The sequence below is a fragment of the Gopherus evgoodei genome, chromosome 10 (genome assembly GCF_007399415.2).
Source record: "Gopherus evgoodei ecotype Sinaloan lineage chromosome 10, rGopEvg1_v1.p, whole genome shotgun sequence".
In the NCBI taxonomy this organism is placed as follows: domain Eukaryota; kingdom Metazoa; phylum Chordata; order Testudines; family Testudinidae; genus Gopherus; species Gopherus evgoodei.
The window spans coordinates 75,453,558-75,474,890 of record NC_044331.1 but is presented as its reverse complement, the minus strand read 5'-3'; the positions used below and the strand labels follow the sequence as shown (position 1 = coordinate 75,474,890).

The 21,333-nt window shown below is 47.9% G+C and overlaps 1 protein-coding gene across 1 annotated transcript in view; it reads left to right on the top strand.

Annotated features, from left to right (window-relative positions):
- The first annotated feature begins 11,559 nt into the window (after positions 1-11,559).
- The window catches only part of GNA12 (G protein subunit alpha 12), a 71,163-nt gene continuing 61,389 nt past the window's right edge, over positions 11,560-21,333 (top strand). The window contains exon 1 of the mRNA XM_030578427.1: positions 11,560-11,926. Coding sequence (XP_030434287.1) covers positions 11,612-11,926 — 315 coding nt within the window. The 5' untranslated portion in view covers positions 11,560-11,611. The remainder of the gene's footprint in view (positions 11,927-21,333) is intronic.

Genomic DNA, 21,333 nt, shown 5'->3' with positions numbered 1-21,333 from the left:
GAACAAATAGAGAAGGAACAAGTGGAAATGGAATAGAGATAAAGAAAGGATGAAACTGGGAAGTGGAGGCAGGGCCGGCTCTACCATTTTTGCCACCCCAAGCAAAAAAAACAAAAAAAAAAGCTCACATTGCCGAAGCACAAAAATAAAAAGGGCACCCGGACTATGCCATCCCAAGGATGGACTGGAATGCCACCCCTTAGCATGTGCTGCCCCAGGTACATGCTTCCTCCCTGGTGCCTGGAGCTGCCCCTGGGTGGAGGAAGACAAAGAGGGAGTGAGAGAATGAAATTGATAGACAAGACTCAGTATTATGGTCCCCACATTGTATTTAATTTACTCATGCAACTGGTTGTGGTTTTGATGTCTCCTCAATGGAAAGATGGGGGAGAGGGATGATAGGGAGTCAAGGGTGGGGCGATAGGCAGGGGTCCAGGAAATGGGGAGTGTGGTGTATTTGAGGCGTAGTGGCAGACTGAGCACACTATGTTGCTTACAACGTGTTTTCTTTGGGTGTTCACACTTAATTGTGCTGCACACACACACAAAATTAGCAAAGGTGTCAATAGGTGGCTACACTAGCACTGCCCAGTCATAGCGAGGTTCTTTCCCACCCTCTCATGGTGATGACAGAAGCGGTATTGTAGCAGCTTTGCAATGGTGATCAAACTTCATTCTGCACTGCAGAGAGACTAGCTTAGGGATGATTGGATGAACAGTCACAGTGCTGAGCGGGGGTGGACCTTTTCCTTCTGCTGGATGGAAGGATAAATGGACAAGCCACTTCAACCCGCAAGTGAGCGTGCTTAATGTGGATCCAATAATGGGAGCTGAGGATCTCTAGCTGCTGTTTTGTTTTCTGACCACAGTATCCAGGGAAATTAAGCTTGGTACTTGTCTGAACTCTCTCAATTCCTTGAATCCCTGAAGTAGCCTGGAGTGCAGAGAGGAAGTGGTGTCGGTGTTATACTAAAGGAGGGTTCTGGAGCTAATGAGAAAGTACCAGGCTGCTCACTTCATAGTCACTTCAGGCCTGATTTTCACAAGTGCTGGGCACCTGCACATCTCACTGATGTCAGCTGGCGTGACACCTGGGTGCTCAGCTGCTCTGAAAGGCCATAGGATTTCCCCCCATCTTACTCGTTTGACTCGTTTCTTTGTGGGACAATGGTGACATCTGGTGGCTAAATTGGTGAATTACATGTAATATATTAGCGGCGTCGAGGCCTTGGAGATAGCCAATGCTGCATCTTAACCCCTATAAAGAGAAAAGATCCTGGAAGACAAAACCCCCAAATTAGGTCCTGCAATAGTGAGAAGAAGACAGTTTGTGACAAACTGATATGCTCTGCAGCTCCTGAATCTTTCAGTACCTAAGTCACTGCACTGACTAAGGCTTAAAGGGTTTGTTTTGAACTGTGCTCCCCTTGAAATCAATAGGCGTTACACAGGGATCCAGAGGCAGAAATTGGCTCACAGAAATTAGAGATGGAGAAGATTTGTTTCTGAGGTAATTTAGTCCATCCTCTGCCAATGCTCAGGGCCAGCGCAACCTATTAAGCGACCTAGGTGATCGCCTAGGGTGTAACATTTGGGGGGCAGTGACCGTGGCGGCTGGATGTTCCGCCGCCATGGTTGTCGGTGGTATTTCGGGGGCAGGACCTTCCGCTGCCTCTGTCAGGGGCGCCATTTTGGGGACGGGACCTTCCGCTGCCTAGGGCGCCAAAAAGGCTGCTGGCGCTCCTGCCAATGCTGCCTAATGCCCTGTTGTATTAGGCTCTTTGTCCAAGTCTAGTTTTAAATGACCCAAGTAGTGGGTCTTCCACCTACTTTCACTGGGAGACTCAAACCATCCAGCTTCCAACCCCACTATTAGGACATTTTTTCCTGCTTGTCTAAATGTTGCCCTACACAGTTCCATATTGTTGCTCCTTTTTCTGCACCATGAGCCAGTCTAAGCAATTCCTCTCCCTCCTGGCTCTTCCCAACCTTCTAAAACTTGTAGAACAAAGAGAATCCTCTCTTCTCTGAGTGGTTGCCTTGCTGTAGTCTTGCACCTGGTTTCCAGTCACAGGCATAGTGCTGTCTGGCCTCACACACCAACACTGTTCTACACCAGGGACCCCTGGAAAAGGGCAAAGTGGAAAGTCTGCCCATGAGAACGGGCCACGTTTCGTCAAAAAGAGAAGCAAGTCTGAGCAGCAATGTTCCTCTTTTGCCTGGCACTCTCCAGACCCTTGCTGGAAGATTCTCTGCACCTTGAAGTCTTTAAACCATGATTTGAGGACTTCAGTGGCTCAGACATAAGTTTGATACAGGAGTGGGTAGGTGACATTCTGTGGCCTGCGTTGTGCAGGAGGTCAGACTAGATGATCATAATTGTCCCTTCTGACCTTAAAGTCTATGAGTCCATGAGCATGATGTATGGTTAATGTTCAGTCAGTACACGTCCAGAAAGGATGAGGTCGTTTTTAGTTGTTCCTTGTACACCTGTGCATTCAATAACTGAGAGGGGGACAAGAGACAAGGGAGAAGCAACAAGATATGGAGATCTCTCTCTCTGTCTTGAATTGAGGGTGTTTATTGCTTGAGTTTGCAGCCAGAGGGTATTGGATCCCCGGCTGTTGTCAGGCAATCACAAGCAACAGTTCCAGGAATGCTTTTTTCCACCAGTGCTTGGCCAGGAGAGTGTGACAGATTTGTTCAAATGTGGCTCTTGCTACTACAGGCAAGTCTCATCTTTCCCGGGGGTTCCGTTCCACAGTTAGTGCGTAAAGCGAAAACTGCATATAGTCAAAATTACATTGAGTTGAATGGCAGGCAGAATCGCCCGCACTACAGGTACAGTATTTTAAACTGTTATTTTTTTCTCTTTTTTTTTGTTTTGCCGACCATGTAAAGCTGAAATCGCACATGTTAAATGCATATAAGATGCGACAGACCGGTATAATCCATGCCTTTGTCACCTCAGTGCTGGATTACTGCAATGTGCTGTACATAGAGCTACCCCTGAAGTCAATCTGAAAACTTAAACTGAAGTCTGCTTGTTGGTGTGAGAATATGACACCAGTGCTCCATGATCTCCATTTGCTGATTACTGCTTTCCACGGGAATTTAAATTGTTGATCTTGACCTATACAACTCAACTCTAAACATATTTGGACCTGCCTACTTGGGAGATAGCTTCTCTCTTTGTTTTATGCTGCCATAGGTGCTATTGGAGGAAATGTTTGAGCTGGAACCCCTTGATTTGAAAGAGTGGGGACCAGTGGTGGAGCATTCTTCAGAGAGGCTCTCTGTTTTGCAATCTATTCCTCTCTTAGTCCAAAATAAAGTGCTGATCATCATGGTACTACTATTTCTCTGCTCTCATTTTGGGTAGAGGAGGGTGATTGATAGAGACTGATGGTTCTGTAAGAGGGGAGATTTTGGGGGACTGACTTGTTGGAGATAGCTGGTGTGACAAAGTTCCTCCTCTACCTTGGGGGGTCCTGCGCTTACTGGCAGATTTGCTCACCTCAGTGATCTTCCCCACAGTCTGGATCAACTCCTCCTGTGTCTGATCAGGAGTTGGGAGGTTTGGGGGGAACCCGGGCCCGCCCTCTACTCCGGGTTCCAGCCCAGGGCCCTGTGGATTGCAGCTGCCTATAGTACCTCCTGTAACAGCTGCATGACAGCTACAACTCCCTGGGCTACTTCCCCATGGCCTCCTCCAAACACCTTCTTTATCCTCACCACAGGACCTTCCTCCTGGTGTCTGATAACGCTTGTACTCCTTAGTCCTCCAGCAGCACAGCCTCTCACTCTCAGCTCCTTGTACCTCTTGCTCCCAGCTCCTCACATGCACTTCCTCTCCTCTAGCTCCTCCCTCCCTGACTGGAGTGAGCTCCTTTTTAAACCCAGGTGCCATGATTAGCCTGCCTTGATTGGCTGCAGGTGATCTAATCAGCCTGTCTGCCTTAATTGGTTCTAGTAGGTTCCTGATTACTCTAGTGCAGCCCCTGCTCTGGTCACTCAGGGAACAGAAAACTACTCGCCTAGTTACCAGTATATTTGCCCTGTACCAGACTCCTGTACCACACTGGTTTGGGTCTGTCACATCCCTCCCCCCTGCTCCACACCAAGGGGTTGGGCAGCCTGGGATGCCAGACAGTGGACACGTGACAAGCCATCGGCATTACCGTGATGGCTCCCTGCTCTGTGTTGCACACAGAACTGGAAAGGTTGGAGGGATAAGAACCACCTGGTCACTCTTGTGTTCTTCTCCTTGTTCCGCTGCATCCATTGAAGAGGGACATGGTCGGTCACTAGGACAAATCTGCGCCCGAGCAAGTAGTAGCGCAATGCTTTCATGGCCCATTTTACTGCGAGGCACTCTCCACCACTGCATATTTTTTTTCCCTCGGAAGGATTTTCCTACTGAGGCAGAGAATTGGGTGTTCCTCTTCCCCGACAATCTGTGATAGAACGGCCCCCAACCCTACTTCCGACGCATCTGTCTGCAGGATAAATTCCTTGGTGAAATCAGGGGCTATCAGTACAGGGTTACTGCAGAGGGCAGTCCGTAGGTCTGTGAATGCTTCCTCTGCTGCTTCAGACCATCTCACCAGATCAGGTCCATGGGCTTTCACTAGGTCTGTCAGGGCGCTTGCCCTTATGGCAAAATGGGGATAAATCATCAGTAATACCACACTACACCTATGAATGCCCGGACTTGTTTCTTGCGATGTGGTTGGGGCCAATTTTGTATGGCCTCCAACTTGTTCACTTGGGATTTTACCAGACCTTTTCCCACAATGTAGCCAAGATATTTGGCTTCCGTGAACCCTACAGCGCACTTGGCAGGATTTGCGGTAAGGCCAGCTTGCCTGAAGGTATCAAGGACTGCCTCCACCTTCTTTAGGTGAGCTTCCCAGTCTGGGGTATGAATGACCACATCGTCCAAGTAGGCAGCAGCATAACTGTTATGTGGGCGTAAAGCTTGTCCATGAGGCGCTGGAAAGTAGCTGGGGCCCCATGTAGTCCAAAAGAGAGGACAGTATATTGAAAGACTCTCTGGTGTAGAGAATGCAGTCTTTTCCTTTGCGTCTTCCGCAAGGGGAATCTGCCAGTACCCTTTTATCAAGTCTAGAGTAGTCAAATACCGGGCATTACCCAGACGGTCCACTAGCTCATCTATGCAAGGTATGGGGTACACGTCGAACTGGGGTACTTCATTTAGTTGCCAGAAGTCATTGCAAAACCTTGTGGTGCCATCAAGTTTGGGCACCAGCACGATTGGGCTGGACCATTAACTGTGGGATTCTTCAATGATCCCCAACTCCAGCCTTTTTTTTACTTCTGCTTTTATTTCCTCCCTTTTGGCCGCTGGCACCCAATAGGGCTTCATTGTTATTCTGGCTCTAGGGTTCATGACGATGTGGTGATATGTCTCGGTTGTTTGACCTGGTTTTGTTGAGAACACATCTTGATTCCGGAAGATCATCTCAGACACCTCATTCTTCTGGTCTGGTGTTAAATCGAGAGACACTCTTACCTGTTGGGAAGGCTTGTTTTCCTGGGTTAGGTTTTTTTTTTGACAGTTATGCACGCCTCTTGTGCATGCCAGGGTTTCAGAAGGTTGATGTGATAAATCTGTTCTTGTTTTCAGCGTCCTGGCTGCCGCACCTTGTAGGTTACTTCCCCCACGGGTTCAACCACCTCATAGGGTCCCTGCCATTGGGCCAGAAGCTTGCTTTCTGCCGTGGGTACCAACACCATCACCCGATCCCCTGGTTGGAACTGTCGGACTTTTACCTGGTGATTGTAATGGGTTCTCTGGGCCTCCTGTGCCTTTTCCAAATGTTCCTGTACAATAGAGGTGACACGGGCTATCCGGTCTCGCATCTGTAATACATGTTCTATTATATTTCTCCCCTCATTGGGTTCCTCTTCTCAGATCTCTTTGGCGATATCTAGTATGCCACGGGGGTGATTCCCGAATAATAACTCAAAGGGGGAAAACCCAGTTGAGGCCTGAAGTACCTCCGTGAACATAAGATAGGGTAGTAGGGTGTCCCAATCCTTCCTGTCCCAATTTACCACCTTCCGTATCATATCCTTGAGGGTTCAATTAAATCTTTCTACCAATCCATCAGTCTGCGGATGGTAGACTGAAGTTCTCAGGCAATGTATATGAAGCAGTGTACAGAGGTCCTTCATTAGCTTTGACATAAATGGGGTTCCTTGGTCTGTTAATATCTCCTTTGGTAGCCCCACTCGGGCAGAGATCCCCACCAGCTCTTGGGCTATCGTTTTAGAGGCTGTGTTCCGCAGGGGGACGGCTTCTGGGTAGCGAGTAGCATAGTCCAAAACAACAAGTATATATTGGTGGCCCCAAGTCATCTTCTCCAGGGGTCCCACTAGGTCCATGGCTATTGGCTCAAAGGGTACCTCTATGATGGGAAAGGGTACTAAAGGTGCCCTCAGGTGGGGACAGAGACTGTGCAGCTGACACTCCGGGCAGGACACACAGTACCTCCACACTTCTTCATGTACTCTGGGCCGGAAGAACCATCGTGGGATTCATGCCAGGTTCTTCTCTACCCTCAAATGGCCCCCAAAAAGATGACTATGAGCAAGACTTAATACAATGTTCTGGTGTTTTTGAGGTACTAGGATCTGCTGTACCTTCTGCCCCTGTACTGGTGCAACCCGGTATAAGATTTTTCTTCATTATGAAGTAGGGTCCTGGTCCCTGGGTTTTCTCTTCCATGGGGACCCCATCTATTTCAGTCACCTCCTTCCTAATGTTGTTGTATCTTGGGTCTTCAGCCTGGTCCCATCCAAAATTTCCTCTCCTGGGGCTAATCTGCCCAAGAACTAGGGGCCCAGTCTCTGTTGCCTCTACTGGTTCAGAAGCGTTAGGGTGGGGATCAGACTTGGGTGCTTCTCCCTCCTGGGTGGCCTCCTTTTCAGCTGCTCGGGTACACCTACCTACGAGAGCGACCCTCTGGCTTTGAGTCAGTATTCGGGTTCCTAAGGCCTTAGCTGCCCTCCTTTCCCTTTTCAACTTTCTACCCTGTCTGGGTATGGAAAATAAATCTGGGGATATTTCAGAGAAGACTGGGGGTTGACAGTCTACTGTGGATGCCTCACTACCTTCAGAGTTCCCCTCTGTGTCTAATTCTCCTACTGGGAGTAAGTCTCCAAACCCTGGAAAGTCCCTTCCTATGAGCACCGGGTATGGGAGTTTAGGGACTACACCTGCTGCTACCTCAGTAGTGTTCCCCTGAATCTCAATTTTTACTGGGATGGTGGGGTAATAACCTACTGTCCCAGGGAAACATGTTATCCCTGTATGCTTAGCCCACAGCAGCTGACTACACTTCACGAGCTTCCCCGAGACTAGCGTGATAGCACTCCCCGAATCAACCAGTGCCGTGGTCTCTAACCCATTTAGCCTTACTGGCCTAGTGTACATATGTGGGGTTAGTGAGACCCCCCACAAGGTGGATTAGGGAGCATGGGTCTGCCCAGTTCCCCAGGTTACACTGCATAGGCTCCTCTGCATTGGGACACTGTGCAGCTATATGTCCCCACTCCCCGCAGGCATAATATCTATATGGGGCCCTAGGCATTCCCCGGTCTCTTGGTTTGAGCACTCTAACATCACAATCTTCTTCCCCCTCAGTGTTCTGACTCTTTGAAGCTTCTGGTGGGCCTTCAGCCCCTCTCTTTTTCCACCTGGGCTCTCCTGGTGGCCCAGTCACCCGAACTTTAGGGCTTAGTGCTGCTAGTTTAACCCGGGGTGCTTCTTCCTTAACTGGTTGGGTCAGCTCCCTCGCCATCCTTTGCTTCTCTACCAGTGCAACAACCTCATCATAGGTGGAGGGTTCATTCTGGCTTACCCAGGCATGAAGGTCTGGCAGTAGTCCCCTCATGTATTGGTCGATGACCAGAACCTCTAGTATCTCTTCCGGACTCCGTTCACAACCACTTTCTTGCGAGATGGATGAGGTCATACAATTGGGACCATGGGGTTTTGTTTTCCTGGTACCTCCACTCGTGATGCCGCTGGGCCTGCATTGTAGTCATTACCCTAGATCTGGCCAGGATCTCTGCTTTCAGCTGGGGGTAGTCTGCTGCAGCCTTTTCAGGCAGATCATAGTAAGCCTTCTGGGCCTCCCTGCACAGGAATGGGGCAAGGATGCCAGATCACTGATCTTGAGGCCAGGCCTCCCGTAGGAATGTCCTCTCACAGGCCAGAAGGTATGTCTCTACATCATCCTCCTGCGTCATTTTCTGCAGCCAATGGCTGCCCCATATGATCTGCATCCCATCATGACCGCGGTTCAGCTCTGTAAGGGTCTTTACCTGGTTTACCAGTTCCCGCAACATAGCTCGGTCTTGAGAAGCCTGGTCCATCAGCAGGTGATTAGTCTCTTGCTGCAGCCGCACTGCCTCCTGTTGGGCAGCTGCGTGGACACAGGTAGCCTCCTGCTGGGCTGCCATAGCTTGTATCAGTGCCTGTACCAAGTCATCTATTGTGGTGAAAAAAATAAACCCTCTTTCTGCCACGCTGTGCACACCAGATCCCACTCCTGACACCAGTTGTGACAAAGTTCCTCCTCTACCTTGGTGGGTCCTGCATTTATTGGCAGATTTGCTCACTTCAGTGATCTTTCCCACAGTCTGGATCAACTCCTCCTGCGTCTGATCAGGAGTTGGGAGGTTTGGGGGGAACCCAGGCCCGCCCTCTACTCCGGGTTCCAGCCCAGGGCCCTGTGGATTGCAGCTGTCTATAGTGCCTTCAGTAACAGCTGCATGACAGCTACAACTCCCTGGGCTATTCCCCCATGGCCTCCTCCAAACACCTTCTTTATCGTCACCACAGGACCTTCCTCCTGGTGTCTGATAATGCTTGTACTTCTTAGTCCTCCAGCAGCACAGCCTCTCACTCAGCTCCTTGTGCCTTTTGCTCCCAGCTCCTCACACGCACTTCCTCTCCTCTAGCTTCCCCACACCTGACTGGAGTGAGCTCCTTTTTAAACCCAGGTGCCCTGATTAGCCTGCCTTGATTGGCTGCAGGTGATCTAATCAACCTGTCTGCCTTAATTGGTCCTAGCAAGTTCCTGACTACTCTAGTGCAGCCCCTGCTCTGGTCACTCAGGGAACAGAAAACTATTCACCCAGTGACCAGTATATTTGCCCTCTACCAGACTGCTGTACCCCACTGGTCTGAGTCTGTCACACTGGGGTCTTAACTGCTGGTTACAATTTGTTTTGTTTTAACTCGTGTATGGAAATTCATAGTTAAAGCAAGCAAAAACCTTAACCTGCTTCTGTAGTGGCACTGTGAAGAGAAAAAAGATGAAAAAACTCTGTCTCCTCTAATCTGGGATGACAAACACTAAAATGCTTTAATCATAATTGTATGGTTAGTGCCTGGTGTCAATACAGGGCACTTAGTGTTCACTGGGTGTTTTGCCTGTGCATTTCTGTACATTAACATGTTTGAATTTCTTTTAAGTGTAACCTTAACTCTGCATTTCTTGGGTTAGTAATGCATGTTTTTGGAAATAACTATAATGTAACTATATATTTTTAAACCATTGTTACTGCTCTGTACTCCTAACCTTAACTCTATTTTAGAGTCTTTGTCTTGAAATATAAAAGAACTGTAACTAGGGCCTGGTCCACACTGCGCTGTTAAACCTATTTTAACAGCGTTAAATCGATTTAACGCTGCACCAGTCCACACTACATTGCTCTTTATATAGATTTAAAGGGCTCTTTAAATCTATTTCTGTACTCCTACAAAATGAGAGGAGTAACACTAAAATCGTTATTACTATATCGATTTAGGGTGTGGACGCAAATCGATGTTATTGGCCTCATTCTTTTACAGTAGCTACCCACAATGCACCGCTCCAGAAATCGACGCTAGCCTCGGACCACGGACACACACCACCAAATTAATGTGCCTAGTGTGGACGCGCACAATAATATCTGTTTTATAAAATCGATTTTAGCTAATTCGAATTTATCCTGTAGTGTAGACGTACCCTAGTACTACAACAAGAAAGTCACAATCATGCTGTTTCAATTGGAATTTCTTCCATTATTAGGGCCTGAGGAGTAGCCTGAGAAATAATAAAAAGTACATGAGCGTCTGCTACTCTACACTTTGCAGAGTGGTTTATCATCAGACAGTTGAACATATATTCTACAGCATTATCTTTTCCTGATGTATAGGTCACTTTGTCAAATTTGCAGTTTCAGGAACCCGCTTATGATTCTAAGTGGCAGTTTAAAGATGCAACTATTAAAAATTTGCCTGAAGATTTGTTGTCTGTAATGATTACAACATTTTGACTAAACAAATAACTTTTGACTTGGCGGTGATGTAGCCCTTCTCTCATTGAGGGACTAATCTTGCATGAATTAAAGACAATAGGAATTTGTTCATTAGGGCTGCTAAATCAGGGCCTAATGCACTGTCCAGTTCCTCTTAGCTCATCACTGAATACCTGGTGCATATGTTAGCAATACTCCTCAGCTGCTCTGTGTAGGAACAAGCCCTCGGGTAGTTCCAATAATTAGAAGCTCGCCAGCGTCTTTCAGTACACCCATCCTGACACTGTTTTCTTAATAATCTTTGTAAGGGAAGTTTCTACTGCAGTGTTAACTATATCTCTGATTTGACTTTATTCCAAACTCATTGGCAACTCCAGCTCTCAACCAACAACTCCGGGCTCAAGAATCAGGGAGGGAGAAGCAACATATCTGGCTGGGAATTTTTTAGCACCAGTCTTTCCCCACCAATGATGAGAACATCCGTGAAAGCCAGACACTGGGACAGACAGGATAATACCAGCCTTCTTTCCCCTCCCCTAACACCTCCTCCCTTTTCCCTGGGCCAACAACTCCACCTCCCCTCGACCACGCCCTTCTTAAGGCTCCGCCTCTTTGCTCCGCCTCCTTAGGGACTCCGCCCCTTTGTCCCAATGTCTCCTCTCTTATTGGCGCTTCCGCCCTTTACCCCGCCTCCCCTCTTGGAGCTCCTCCTCTTCCCCTCCCCCGCCGTGGGAGCTCCTCCCCTTTTCCCCTCCTCCTGCCTTCCCCCGCCCACTCTCCCTTAATGCCGCGCGCCCAGTCGGATCGCGGGCTACGTTGATTGACACCCCATTGGCCAATGAGGCGTAGGATGGGCGGACTGAAGACCCGCCCCCGCAGTCACGGACAGCGCTCTGTAGGTGCCAGCCAGGCTAGTAACCGAGGGGCCTGCCCGCTCCCTCCCCGCCCCGAGCTGCCGCGGGGCCGCGTCTCGTTCTCCTCAGACTTCTGAACCGTTCCCCCGGGCTGAGGGGCGCCGCGGCACCAGCCCCTCCCCGGTCCGGGCCGCGCCCCTCCGGCTCCCCCTGCCCGCCAGGCCGGCGGCTCCCCGGGCCACACCCCTCCCCTTGCAGCGTCCCCCCGCCGCCTCGCGGAGCGGGGGAATGGGCGGTCCCGGCCCGTAGCCCCCCCAGTGCGGCTGCTCCGAGCGTCTGGCCGGCTCCGCCCGGTGCTAGGGGCGCTGGTGGGGTCCCCGGGGCTGTGAGCGACGATCCCGTCCCCTTCCCCAGCAGCCATGGCCGGGGTGGTGCGGACCCTGAGCCGCTGCCTGCTGCCGGCCGAAGCCACCAGCCGCGGGGAGCCGCGGCGGGAGGGCAAGGAGCGGAGCCGGGACTCGGAGCGGGAGGCGCGGCGGCGGAGCCGGGAGATCGACGCGATGCTGGCCCGGGAGCGGCGGGCCGTGCGCCGCCTGGTCAAGATCCTGCTGCTGGGCGCCGGCGAGAGCGGCAAGTCCACCTTCCTCAAGCAGATGCGGATCATCCACGGCCGCGAGTTCGACCAGAAGGCGCTGCTGGAGTTCCGGGCCATCATCTACGAGAACGTGGTCAAGGTAGGGGCGAGCCTCGGGCTGGAGCCGGGGCGGGGGGTTCACTCTGCCCCGGAAAACGGGGTGCAACAGCAGCTGGAATTCGGGCCCACCTGAGAACCGCCCCCACGGGGGTGGGGACAAGGTTGGAGGGGACCCCATGCAGGACAAAGAGTTACTGGGCTGGTGGAGCTCTGGGCCGCCATCTGGCAGCAGGCACAGCCTTTCGGGGCTCCTGTCGGTACGGGGGTGCCGTGCCATGAACGAGGGTCGCCTAAAGGTGAGTTGGAGTACAGGGCCTCCTGGGTTTCTGGATTATCACCCAAGAGGGTGTTTTCAAAGGGCCCAGGCACCCACGGAGAAAATTCAAAGACCCAGAGAAGAAGGGGAGATAGGTATGTTCTGGGAAACCATGATGAGAACACCCTCAGGGGAGTTGGGCAACCCCATACTTGGAAGAAGGTGAAGGAGAAGGGGATCTCCACCCTGAGGAGTGGGTGTTGAGGATCCTTTCCTAGAGGATGACCCTGAAGATGAGGGGGAGGTCCCCTGTATTGGTGCATAGATTACAGGAGTTCAAAGCTATAATTTGGGGAACATTTTAAAGAGAATAGGGAGAATCTTAATGCCAAAGACTTGTGGAGATGTATCTAGGAGATTGCCCAAGAATCTGTTGAGGCCATTGAGTGATAGCCTCAAGATTGAGAGCACTCCGATTGGGACACTGGGAGAGAGGTTGGACCTTCAGTCAAAGCTTACATCTTTATTGCAGAGCCCCTAGTGCTTGGGGGCTTATGGCATGATGACTTCCTGGTGAGAGGGTAGAATGGTTGCTGGAGTTCAGGGCCATGATGTACAAGAACATCCTCAGTGTGTAGAGAGCTTAGGGAAATTGACTGCCCACATCTTCTGCCTGGGGGCTTTAGGTACTCTGCATAATAACCAGGTGGTAGTCATCTTTTAGAACAGGGGTTCTCAACCTTTTTCTTTGAGGCCTTCCCCAACATGCTATAAAAATTTCCTGGCCCAACTGTGCCACAACTGTTTTCTGCATATAAAAACCTGGGCTGGTGTTAGGGGGTATCAAGGAGGGCAGTTGCTTGGGGCCCCACAGCATAGGGGGCAACACAAAACTACATTGCTCAGGCTTTGGCTTCAGCCCCAGGTGGAAGGGTTCAGGGCCCCGGGCTGCAGTCCCACATAGTGGGACTTCAGCTTTCTGCTCTGGGCACTAACGAATCTAATACTAGCCCTGTTGGCAGATGTCCTGAAACCTGCTTGTGCCCCCTCCCCCCCCGGGGGGAGGCACAGATTCCTGGTAGAGAACCACAGTTTTAAAACAATCCTACAGGTGCATAAAAGCTGGTCATCAAGGGAATACAAGGAGCCCTTGTGCACAGAAAAATAGATACATGGTGTGTACCGAGGCTGTTTCTTATATTCTCCATACAAATGCAGGGCTACCAAGAAAGCTTGTTCCCCTCTGAGGAAGGGTCCCTGCCTACCTTTTTTATGTATCTGTATAGGACTTTCCTCACTTCTTCATGAACCCATACTTGTGAGGAAACTTGTAGTTGGTGTGGGATTTCCTGCAGAAATCAAGGAAGGGGTCTGTGCACCATCTGAGATAAGGAAAATTGCTTCTACGTCATAAGATGTGCTTCCAAGGATAACCTTTTTATAACAGCGCTCTCTTTAAGCACGAGTCAAATAAGTGACTCTTGCAGTCAGGATCTCCTTCAGAAGCTTCCCCGTCCATCCAAACTGAATGGGAAGACCATTCGTAGCTTAATTCCACTACCTGAATTGCTTTTAAGAAGCATGAGTCACGTCACTGAAAATGGGTAGTAGCAAGGGAAGGAAAAAAGGAGTTCCCTGTGGTGGCAAGTGCTGTGGGTTGGCTTTATATTCCACTGCAGGAGAAAGAAGTGGGCACATATAATACACAAGGAGAGCTCAGGCCACAAAATCCATAGCTTAACAACTTGCTTCTCTCTTTTTCCCCCTGGTATTCCAGAATGGGCGAAAAGGGAGGAAAGAGAAGAGTATCACTAGGTTTCAAGTATACCCAAAAGTGAGCAGTGTGAATCTTGGATTAGTTTGTTTATTTTGGTGCTACCTTAAACTGAATTAAAATGATGGTAAAGAGCAGTGGAATGTGTGAGGGGAGAAAAAGAAGTGGGACAGAACTGTGAGAGAAACCCTGGTTATAATAACTTTATCTTGCCCCTCTCCTCGACAAGTAGACTGCATCTGTCTGAGTTTTTAGTGATCGCAGCTGACAAAAAGTAGGTGTACTCTTGCCTTTCAAAATAGTTCATTCTTCTCCATGGATGTTGGGGAGCTGCCTGTAATTTCAACCTGGGTTTAATAGGTGGAGTCGAAATACAGTATCGTAGAACAAACTTATTTTCAGTGGCTAATATGTTCAAACCTAAGTTCCCTCTAAGCTACATGGCCATGGAGCTGCCTGTTAAGCCCTGCGCAGGGGCTCATGGCTGCAGTGGGGAGAGGTGCCCTTCCTGGCCAGCCCCAGTTCAGACCTCCTATGGTGGGGAGAGGTGCCCCTCCCTCAGCCCCGAGCTGCTGCAGTGAGAGAGTAGTTGGGGGAGTCCTCTCCCCGGTACAGCCCGGTAGGCAGCCTGCACCCCAAACCACTCAGCTCTGGCCCCACCCTAGAGTCTGCACCCCAACCCTCTGCCGCAGCCTTGAGCTCCCTCCTGTACCCTGAACCCCTCATCCGCAGCCCCACCCCAGAGCCCTCATCCCCACAAACCCCAACCTTCTGCTCCAGCCTTGAGCCCCCCTCCCACACCCTGAACCCCTCATCCCTGGGGTCTTGTGCTCCAGAATTTAAACATTTTTATTATTATAAAAAATTAATTCTGCTTGACCCTATTGCTGACAGTTGAACTGCATTTTAGCTCCTCTTTCCACGCTACTCGTCTGCATTATCAAAGAGCAGTTCTGTTAAAGCTTCTAGAGTTTTGGGATCTCTGCTAGAAATGGAGTGTAAATATCTAGGATTAAAAGGTCACCTTTTATTCCCCAATATGATTAAGTTTCTCTCTGATAGAGAATAGATTATGCCCTCTTGATGGTTTGCATTGCGTTTTTTCTAAGGTGCCTCTGGAAGTGGTACTTGGTCATTGTATATGGATTAAATAAAATGGCTTGAGTTGGTGCAGTTAGTTTGTCATATTGACTCTGATGTCAACTGTTTTTTTCCTTTATTACTAAAACTCCCACTTCTTCCTTTCTGACTCCACAGCCTCTTACTTTTCCTGTATCTTGTTGCAAATTAAGCATGAATGCATGGTTCTTAGACATCTCCTCCTTGTGGGAGGTCACGGTTTAAAAACAAAATGCTGAAATAAGTAAACCTGTGATCCAAAATTTACTTTTCCATATAGTACAGGTGATGGTTCAGAGCCTTGCTAGCTTTTTCTGGCATTGTGGGGCAATCTTCAAATACATTAGTCTTGCTTCGGTTTAAAGTAAATAATCACTGGTTAACTAGGGTTTTGCTTGTTAATCAAGGCTAAGTTTCAAAGTAACTTTGAAACTTTTTGATGATTGAAGTGAAAAGCAGTAGTGTTAATGTTCTGCTTTTGAATACACAGACTCCATTACTTCAGCACACCCACCTGGAAGTGGAAAATGGATAGTACAGGAGTAACTGCTGTGGTGTGTGTGTGTGTTTTGTTTTGTTTTTTCTCTTTTTGAAGAATCTCAAATGTATGGAGAGACAGAGGAAGTCTTCGCATGTTGCAAGTTTCAGATCTGGTTAATTGTTGCTGCTATTCTGTAAAAATGTTTGTTAGCCTTCCCATCTGAGGGCTTGTCTACATCAGAAAGTTGCAGCGCTGGTGAGGGAGTTACAGCGCTGCAACTTTGAAGGTGTACACATCTGCAGGGCACCACCAGCGCTGCAACTCCCTGTTTGCAGCGCTGGCCGTACTCCCGTTTTGTCTCGGGTGTAGAGGATCCAGCGCTGGTGATCCAGCGCTGGTAATCCAATGTAGACAGTTACCAGCGCTTTTCTTGACCTCCGTGGAAGGAGGAAGCCTCTGGTAATCAAGCTGGTTTCCTTTCCCGGTTTGCTCTCTCGGTCCCGGAGCCACCCAGCAAACCGCAGGGAAGGAGACCTGCTTGCTCGGGGTTCCGGGACCGAGAGAGCAAACCGGGAAAGGAGACCAGCTTCGCCGCGGTTTGCTCTCTCGGTCCCGGAGCCACCCAGCAAACCGCAGGGAAGGAGACCTGCTTGCTCGGGGTTCCGGGACCGAGAGAGCAAACCGGGAACGCCGCGGTTTGCTCTCTCGGTCCCGGAGCCAGCCAGCAAACCGCAGGGAAGGAGACCTGCTTGCTCGGGGTTCCGGGACCGAGAGAGCAAACCGGGAACGCCGCGGTTTGCTCTCTCGGTCCCGGAGCCAGCCAGCAAACCGCAGGGAAGGAGACCTGCTTGCTCGGGGTTCCGGGACCGAGAGAGCAAATCGGGAAAGGAAACCAGCTTCGCCGCGGTTTGCTCTCTCGGTCCCGGAACCCCGAGCAAGCAGGTCTCCTTCCCTGCGGTTTGCTGGCTGGCTCCGGGACCGAGAGAGCAAACCGCGGCGTTCCCGGTTTGCTCTCTCGGTCCCGGAACCCCGAGCAAGCAGGTCTCCTTCCCTGCGGTTTGCTGGCTGGCTCCGGGACCGAGAGAGCAAACCGCGGCGTTCCCGGTTTGCTCTCTCGGTCCCGGAACCCCGAGCAAGCAGGTCTCCTTCCCTGCGGTTTGCTGGCTGGCTCCGGGACCGAGAGAGCAAACCGCGGCGAAGCTGGTTTCCTTTCCCGGTTTGCTCTCTCGTCCTGGAACCCCCCTTGAAGCCGCCCAACAGCGCTGCAGTGTGGCCACATCTAACACCACTTGCAGCGCTGGTTGCTGTAAGTGTGGCCACTCTGCAGCGCTGGCCCTATACAGCTGTACTAATACAGCTGTAACAACCAGCGCTGCAAAATTTTAGATGTAGACATGGCCTGAGTGTCAAAGAACAAACTGAATAACTGCTCTTCAAACATAAAATAAGTGCTCCCATTCTTGCTCCTCCTGACTACAATTAATGAAGGTTTAGGGACCTCTGGCTGTACTGTGACCTGGTGAGTCATAACTCTGATGTTCCTTGTATACGTTTGTTGCTATTTTCTATTTGTTTTTTACTTTTAAAATAGAGCACCACAAAAATGGAAATGAGCCAGGCTTCACTGCATGAGAAAACAATTAAAATTACGCACTAACACCAAAGCAGTGCCTGTGCCAGCATGTGTGATTACTTCGAACAGAAATCTAACAGTTACATTCAGCTTTAAAAAAAGCGTAAAGTGTAATCTGTGGAGCTATTTCAAATTAATGTCCATACTGAAATGGACTAAACCAATTAAAACTGTGAGGAGCATTGAGTGATTTTTTTTTTTAGTTCACAACCTGAATTATTTGAGAGTGACTGAAAAGTTCATATTTGAGTAGGGACTTCAGAGAAACTGTTGCTAGACACTCCAGTCCATAACTTAAGTTGTGGACTTTGAATAGAAAAGTTCCAGGATGCTGTACAGATGTGCACTCTCATTATGGCTGCACAAGCGAAAAGGTTTGTGCTTGATCAGAGGTTTGTCTGAATCAGACACATTTTATGAGGCAATAGAAAGGGTGGAGTTGGAGAATACTATTGAATTCAGTTGTGAATTGCACTTATGTGAGCAAGCTGATTGTTCTCCTTGGACACACTTGGCTCTTTATAATAATGCAGAAAAACCATAACCCTTCTATTAGTTTGAGAATCCAGGGAGAAATGTCATGTCATTACTGGGAATTCCACAAGCTGCTGTATAAATTGGTCTTGACCCACAATGTTTTGGGTTTGCATATTTGAATTCAGAAACTTGTGAGGGATTAGCAATACATGACCTTCAATAGTCTTTCACTGTACAGGTAAAATATTCTGGGTATTGATTCTTGATTAGTGTTTTTTTGATTTGTAGTAAGTATGGTTGATTCTTCATTAGTCTGTCACAGGACAATATCATTTTCTTCTTGATCATGGCAGCTGCACACCTCTAAGAGCTGGTGTGGTTATGTTACAGCAGACTTATCTATTGAATTTTCTTACATTAAAGCCGACTTTGTAATTAAAGAAAATTCAGTAGATAAGTGTTGTAATAGAACTATGTCAGCCCTTAGAAGTATACACATGGCTTTGTAATTAATTAGACCTTACATTGTATGATTGAATTGGTACTTAATGACTGTTACCTTCCGTCCATTCTTAATATGTCTTCAAGATATAGATTGTTTTGTAATAAAACTACCGGCATCACTGCCACCTTTACTCCTGACTTAATTGTAAAGGGCCATTGTTGTTGAAATTTGTTTCTGGGTACCCTCTGCAATTCACTTGGAATAGAATCAATAAGACACTTAATAAATTGCACAATGCAAAATTACTGTAATAAATCCCACATTCCATCAGCCCTAAGTAGATCTGGATAGTTTCTTGTTTGGGTCAGAAGGAAAGTGGTCAATGTAACTGACTACATCATGGCTGACAGGATAATGAATACCATCAACAGTTACTATTGATGGTTATTTCTTTGATAAATATTCACTCTTGATCCAAAATAGCATTCAGTTAACTCATATGGGTTCACCAATCTCACAGAACATGATTAGTCTTTGGAGAGTAAAGACACAAACCTTGACATTTTCCAGTCTAAGCCTCACATATAATTTTTTTAAACCACTTGGGAATGTAGAAGGTGAAGAAATCACCCCTATACCCAATTACAGTTCAAACATTCTCTAGTCATTGAAATATGCTTGAGTGATGGTTGGAGTTGCTGCTGTTAGCATAGTGAGTATGAGCTTGAGATCCAGGGGCCTCCTGTGCATAGGATAATTCATTTGTTGGTTTTCTCGGGGAGGGGAGGTTTGTATGTCTAAATAAGGAGTGTCTATACAGACTCTTAAGCACCCCTTCTGTAAATTACAGAAACAAAATTAAAGAGCCACAGCTCTTTTACTTGTTAGCAAATCTGTTTCATCTCATGAGCCTATGTTTGCATCATTCCATGCAAATAGAAATACCTGGCATTGTGCTCTAAAGGTCAACAGACCTGGGCTATCTTGGAGTGGGGGAAGGAGAGACTTTGTTCTAGAGCTGAGGGGGCTCCACCAGCAGTTCCCCTCCCTTTCAGATCAAGAGGAGTTCAGGTTGACAATATTGCCAACCCAAAATGTTCAAAAATCATGAGTCAGGCTCACCAAAAAAATCATGATTGGCTTTAAAATCGTTAGATCATCTAAAAAATAATAGATGTGGTGTGTTTATTTGCCTTCTGCTTTTTGAGCCTTTAGAGTTCACTAGGGTCACACTTTGAAGCTTTTTTCACATCCACAGAGCTAGAAACTTACTTTTTCTTTAAGAATGAAGGCTGGAATCATCACACATTCCCTTGAGTCCAGGAGCTGGGGATTTAAAAGAAACCAGTAACTATGAGACTCTTGACAAAATCATGAGAGATGGTAACACTGTGTCCACCTCTGTTGATTGAAACTATGCCAGTACAGTGTGAGGGGAGGGGTGGTCTGAGTCCACTTCATAGATCAGAATCAACACATCAAATTCAGAGCACTAGAAGCTGCTTCAGCAATTTTCAACGTATTAGCCCGGTGGTCCCCAACATTTTCGTCTGGCGGGCGCCAGATGAAGGACTGTGGTGGTGGTAGAGCATAGCGACGCCTCTGGATGATGTTGCTTGTTGGTGGCAAGCAGCATCATCCAGAGGTGTCACTGCCGAAATGCTGCCGAATTTTGGCGGCATTTTGGTGGATGCTCGATCGCCAGCCAGGACGCGGGCACATTTAGATGCCCCCATGGGCACCGCGTTGGGGATCCCTGAATTAGCCAGTTATGAGCTAGAGGTCAGTCATAAGTTCATAGCACTTGATCTGTAAAGATCCAAATTAAACGAAAAAACTACTATCTTAATTCTGAAAGTTCTCAAAGGGTTTGTACCAATCTGCACCTCTGGGTTCAGCGGTTACTCTACCTTGAACTCTAGTTGCAAGCTTCATTTGTGGCATGAAGTTTTTGTTCTGCTGCATCTCATTGGATTTCTTTGGAGACCAGAAGTCTTTTCACAGTTTGCAGACAAGAAGACGTCACTGCTGCTACAAATACAGAGATTCCGCAGCTAATCCAAATGTTTCTTAATGTTTATGTTCCTGTGGACTAAGTAAATGACACTTTCCTTTGTTCATATATTTTATTTGGGCTCGCAGTCTGGAAGAGTAGTCATCTTTACTGTTTACCCTGCTCTCACCTGGGTAGCACTGGATTAAGTATTTACATATATCGTTCCACCATGCAAATAAGCTACAGTACTTGACGTAAGTTTCATGTTGATGGCGAGTTAAGACTCAAAAGATCTTTCTGGCATTTTGGGATATATCTCTTGTACTGAGCAACACTTCCATTCTCTAGCAGACTGTAATACTTCATCCTCAAACGACTACTTTTTCTATAAGCAATCAAGAGTAAAACATCTATTTGGCTAAATTTTAGATATATAAAAATTGAAGTTAATGGTATTGTCTATCCCTTTCTGATTCAAACACTCCGTTAAACGAGATGGCTGTATTTTAAACATGCCATTAGTGTGTTCTGTGGAAAAAGCTTGTGAATTTTAACTGAGTGAATACAGGAATTCAAGCAACTGCTTCAGAACACTAAATTATCAAAAATTCTTCATTTGTTACAAAATACTCTTTAGCAAACACTTTATTAGTTTTCAGTATAATACAGCATGGGGAAAATGAGTCTAGTCTGAAAACTACAGCAGTTCTTCGTGGGTAAGGTCCAGTGTTTCAGTGAGTGATTTTGCTGAGATAAGGTGGGTGAGGTAATATCTTTTATGGGACCATCTTCTGTTAGTGAGAGAGAGAGAGAGAAGCTTTCAAGCTAAAGCTCTTCTTTGGGTCTGAAGAAGTACAACTCTATGCAAGAACAAAAGCTCCTCTCTGTTTGTCAACAGAAGTTGGTCCAATAAAAGTGATTAGTTCACCCGCCTTGTGTCTAATATCCTGGGACTAACATGGCTACAACAACATTGCATACGATGATGATGATGATGTTGCTCACAGTCACAGTATTGTCAATATCAAGAGAACAAAAATAATGAGATTTTAAAAACAATTTTTTTTTTAGTCTGTCTTGACTTTTTAACTGCCTTCTACTCCCCTACCAATGCATTTGTGATAGTGTTAGGTTGCAAAGTCACTCCTAAAATACACACCTCTCCCTGACTGCTCAGATGGAGACTCCACTTATGCTCACCCTACCCACCCCCACACTCCAAGATAAGGGAACTGCTGTCCATTTCCTGTTACTCTCCCCTCCTAC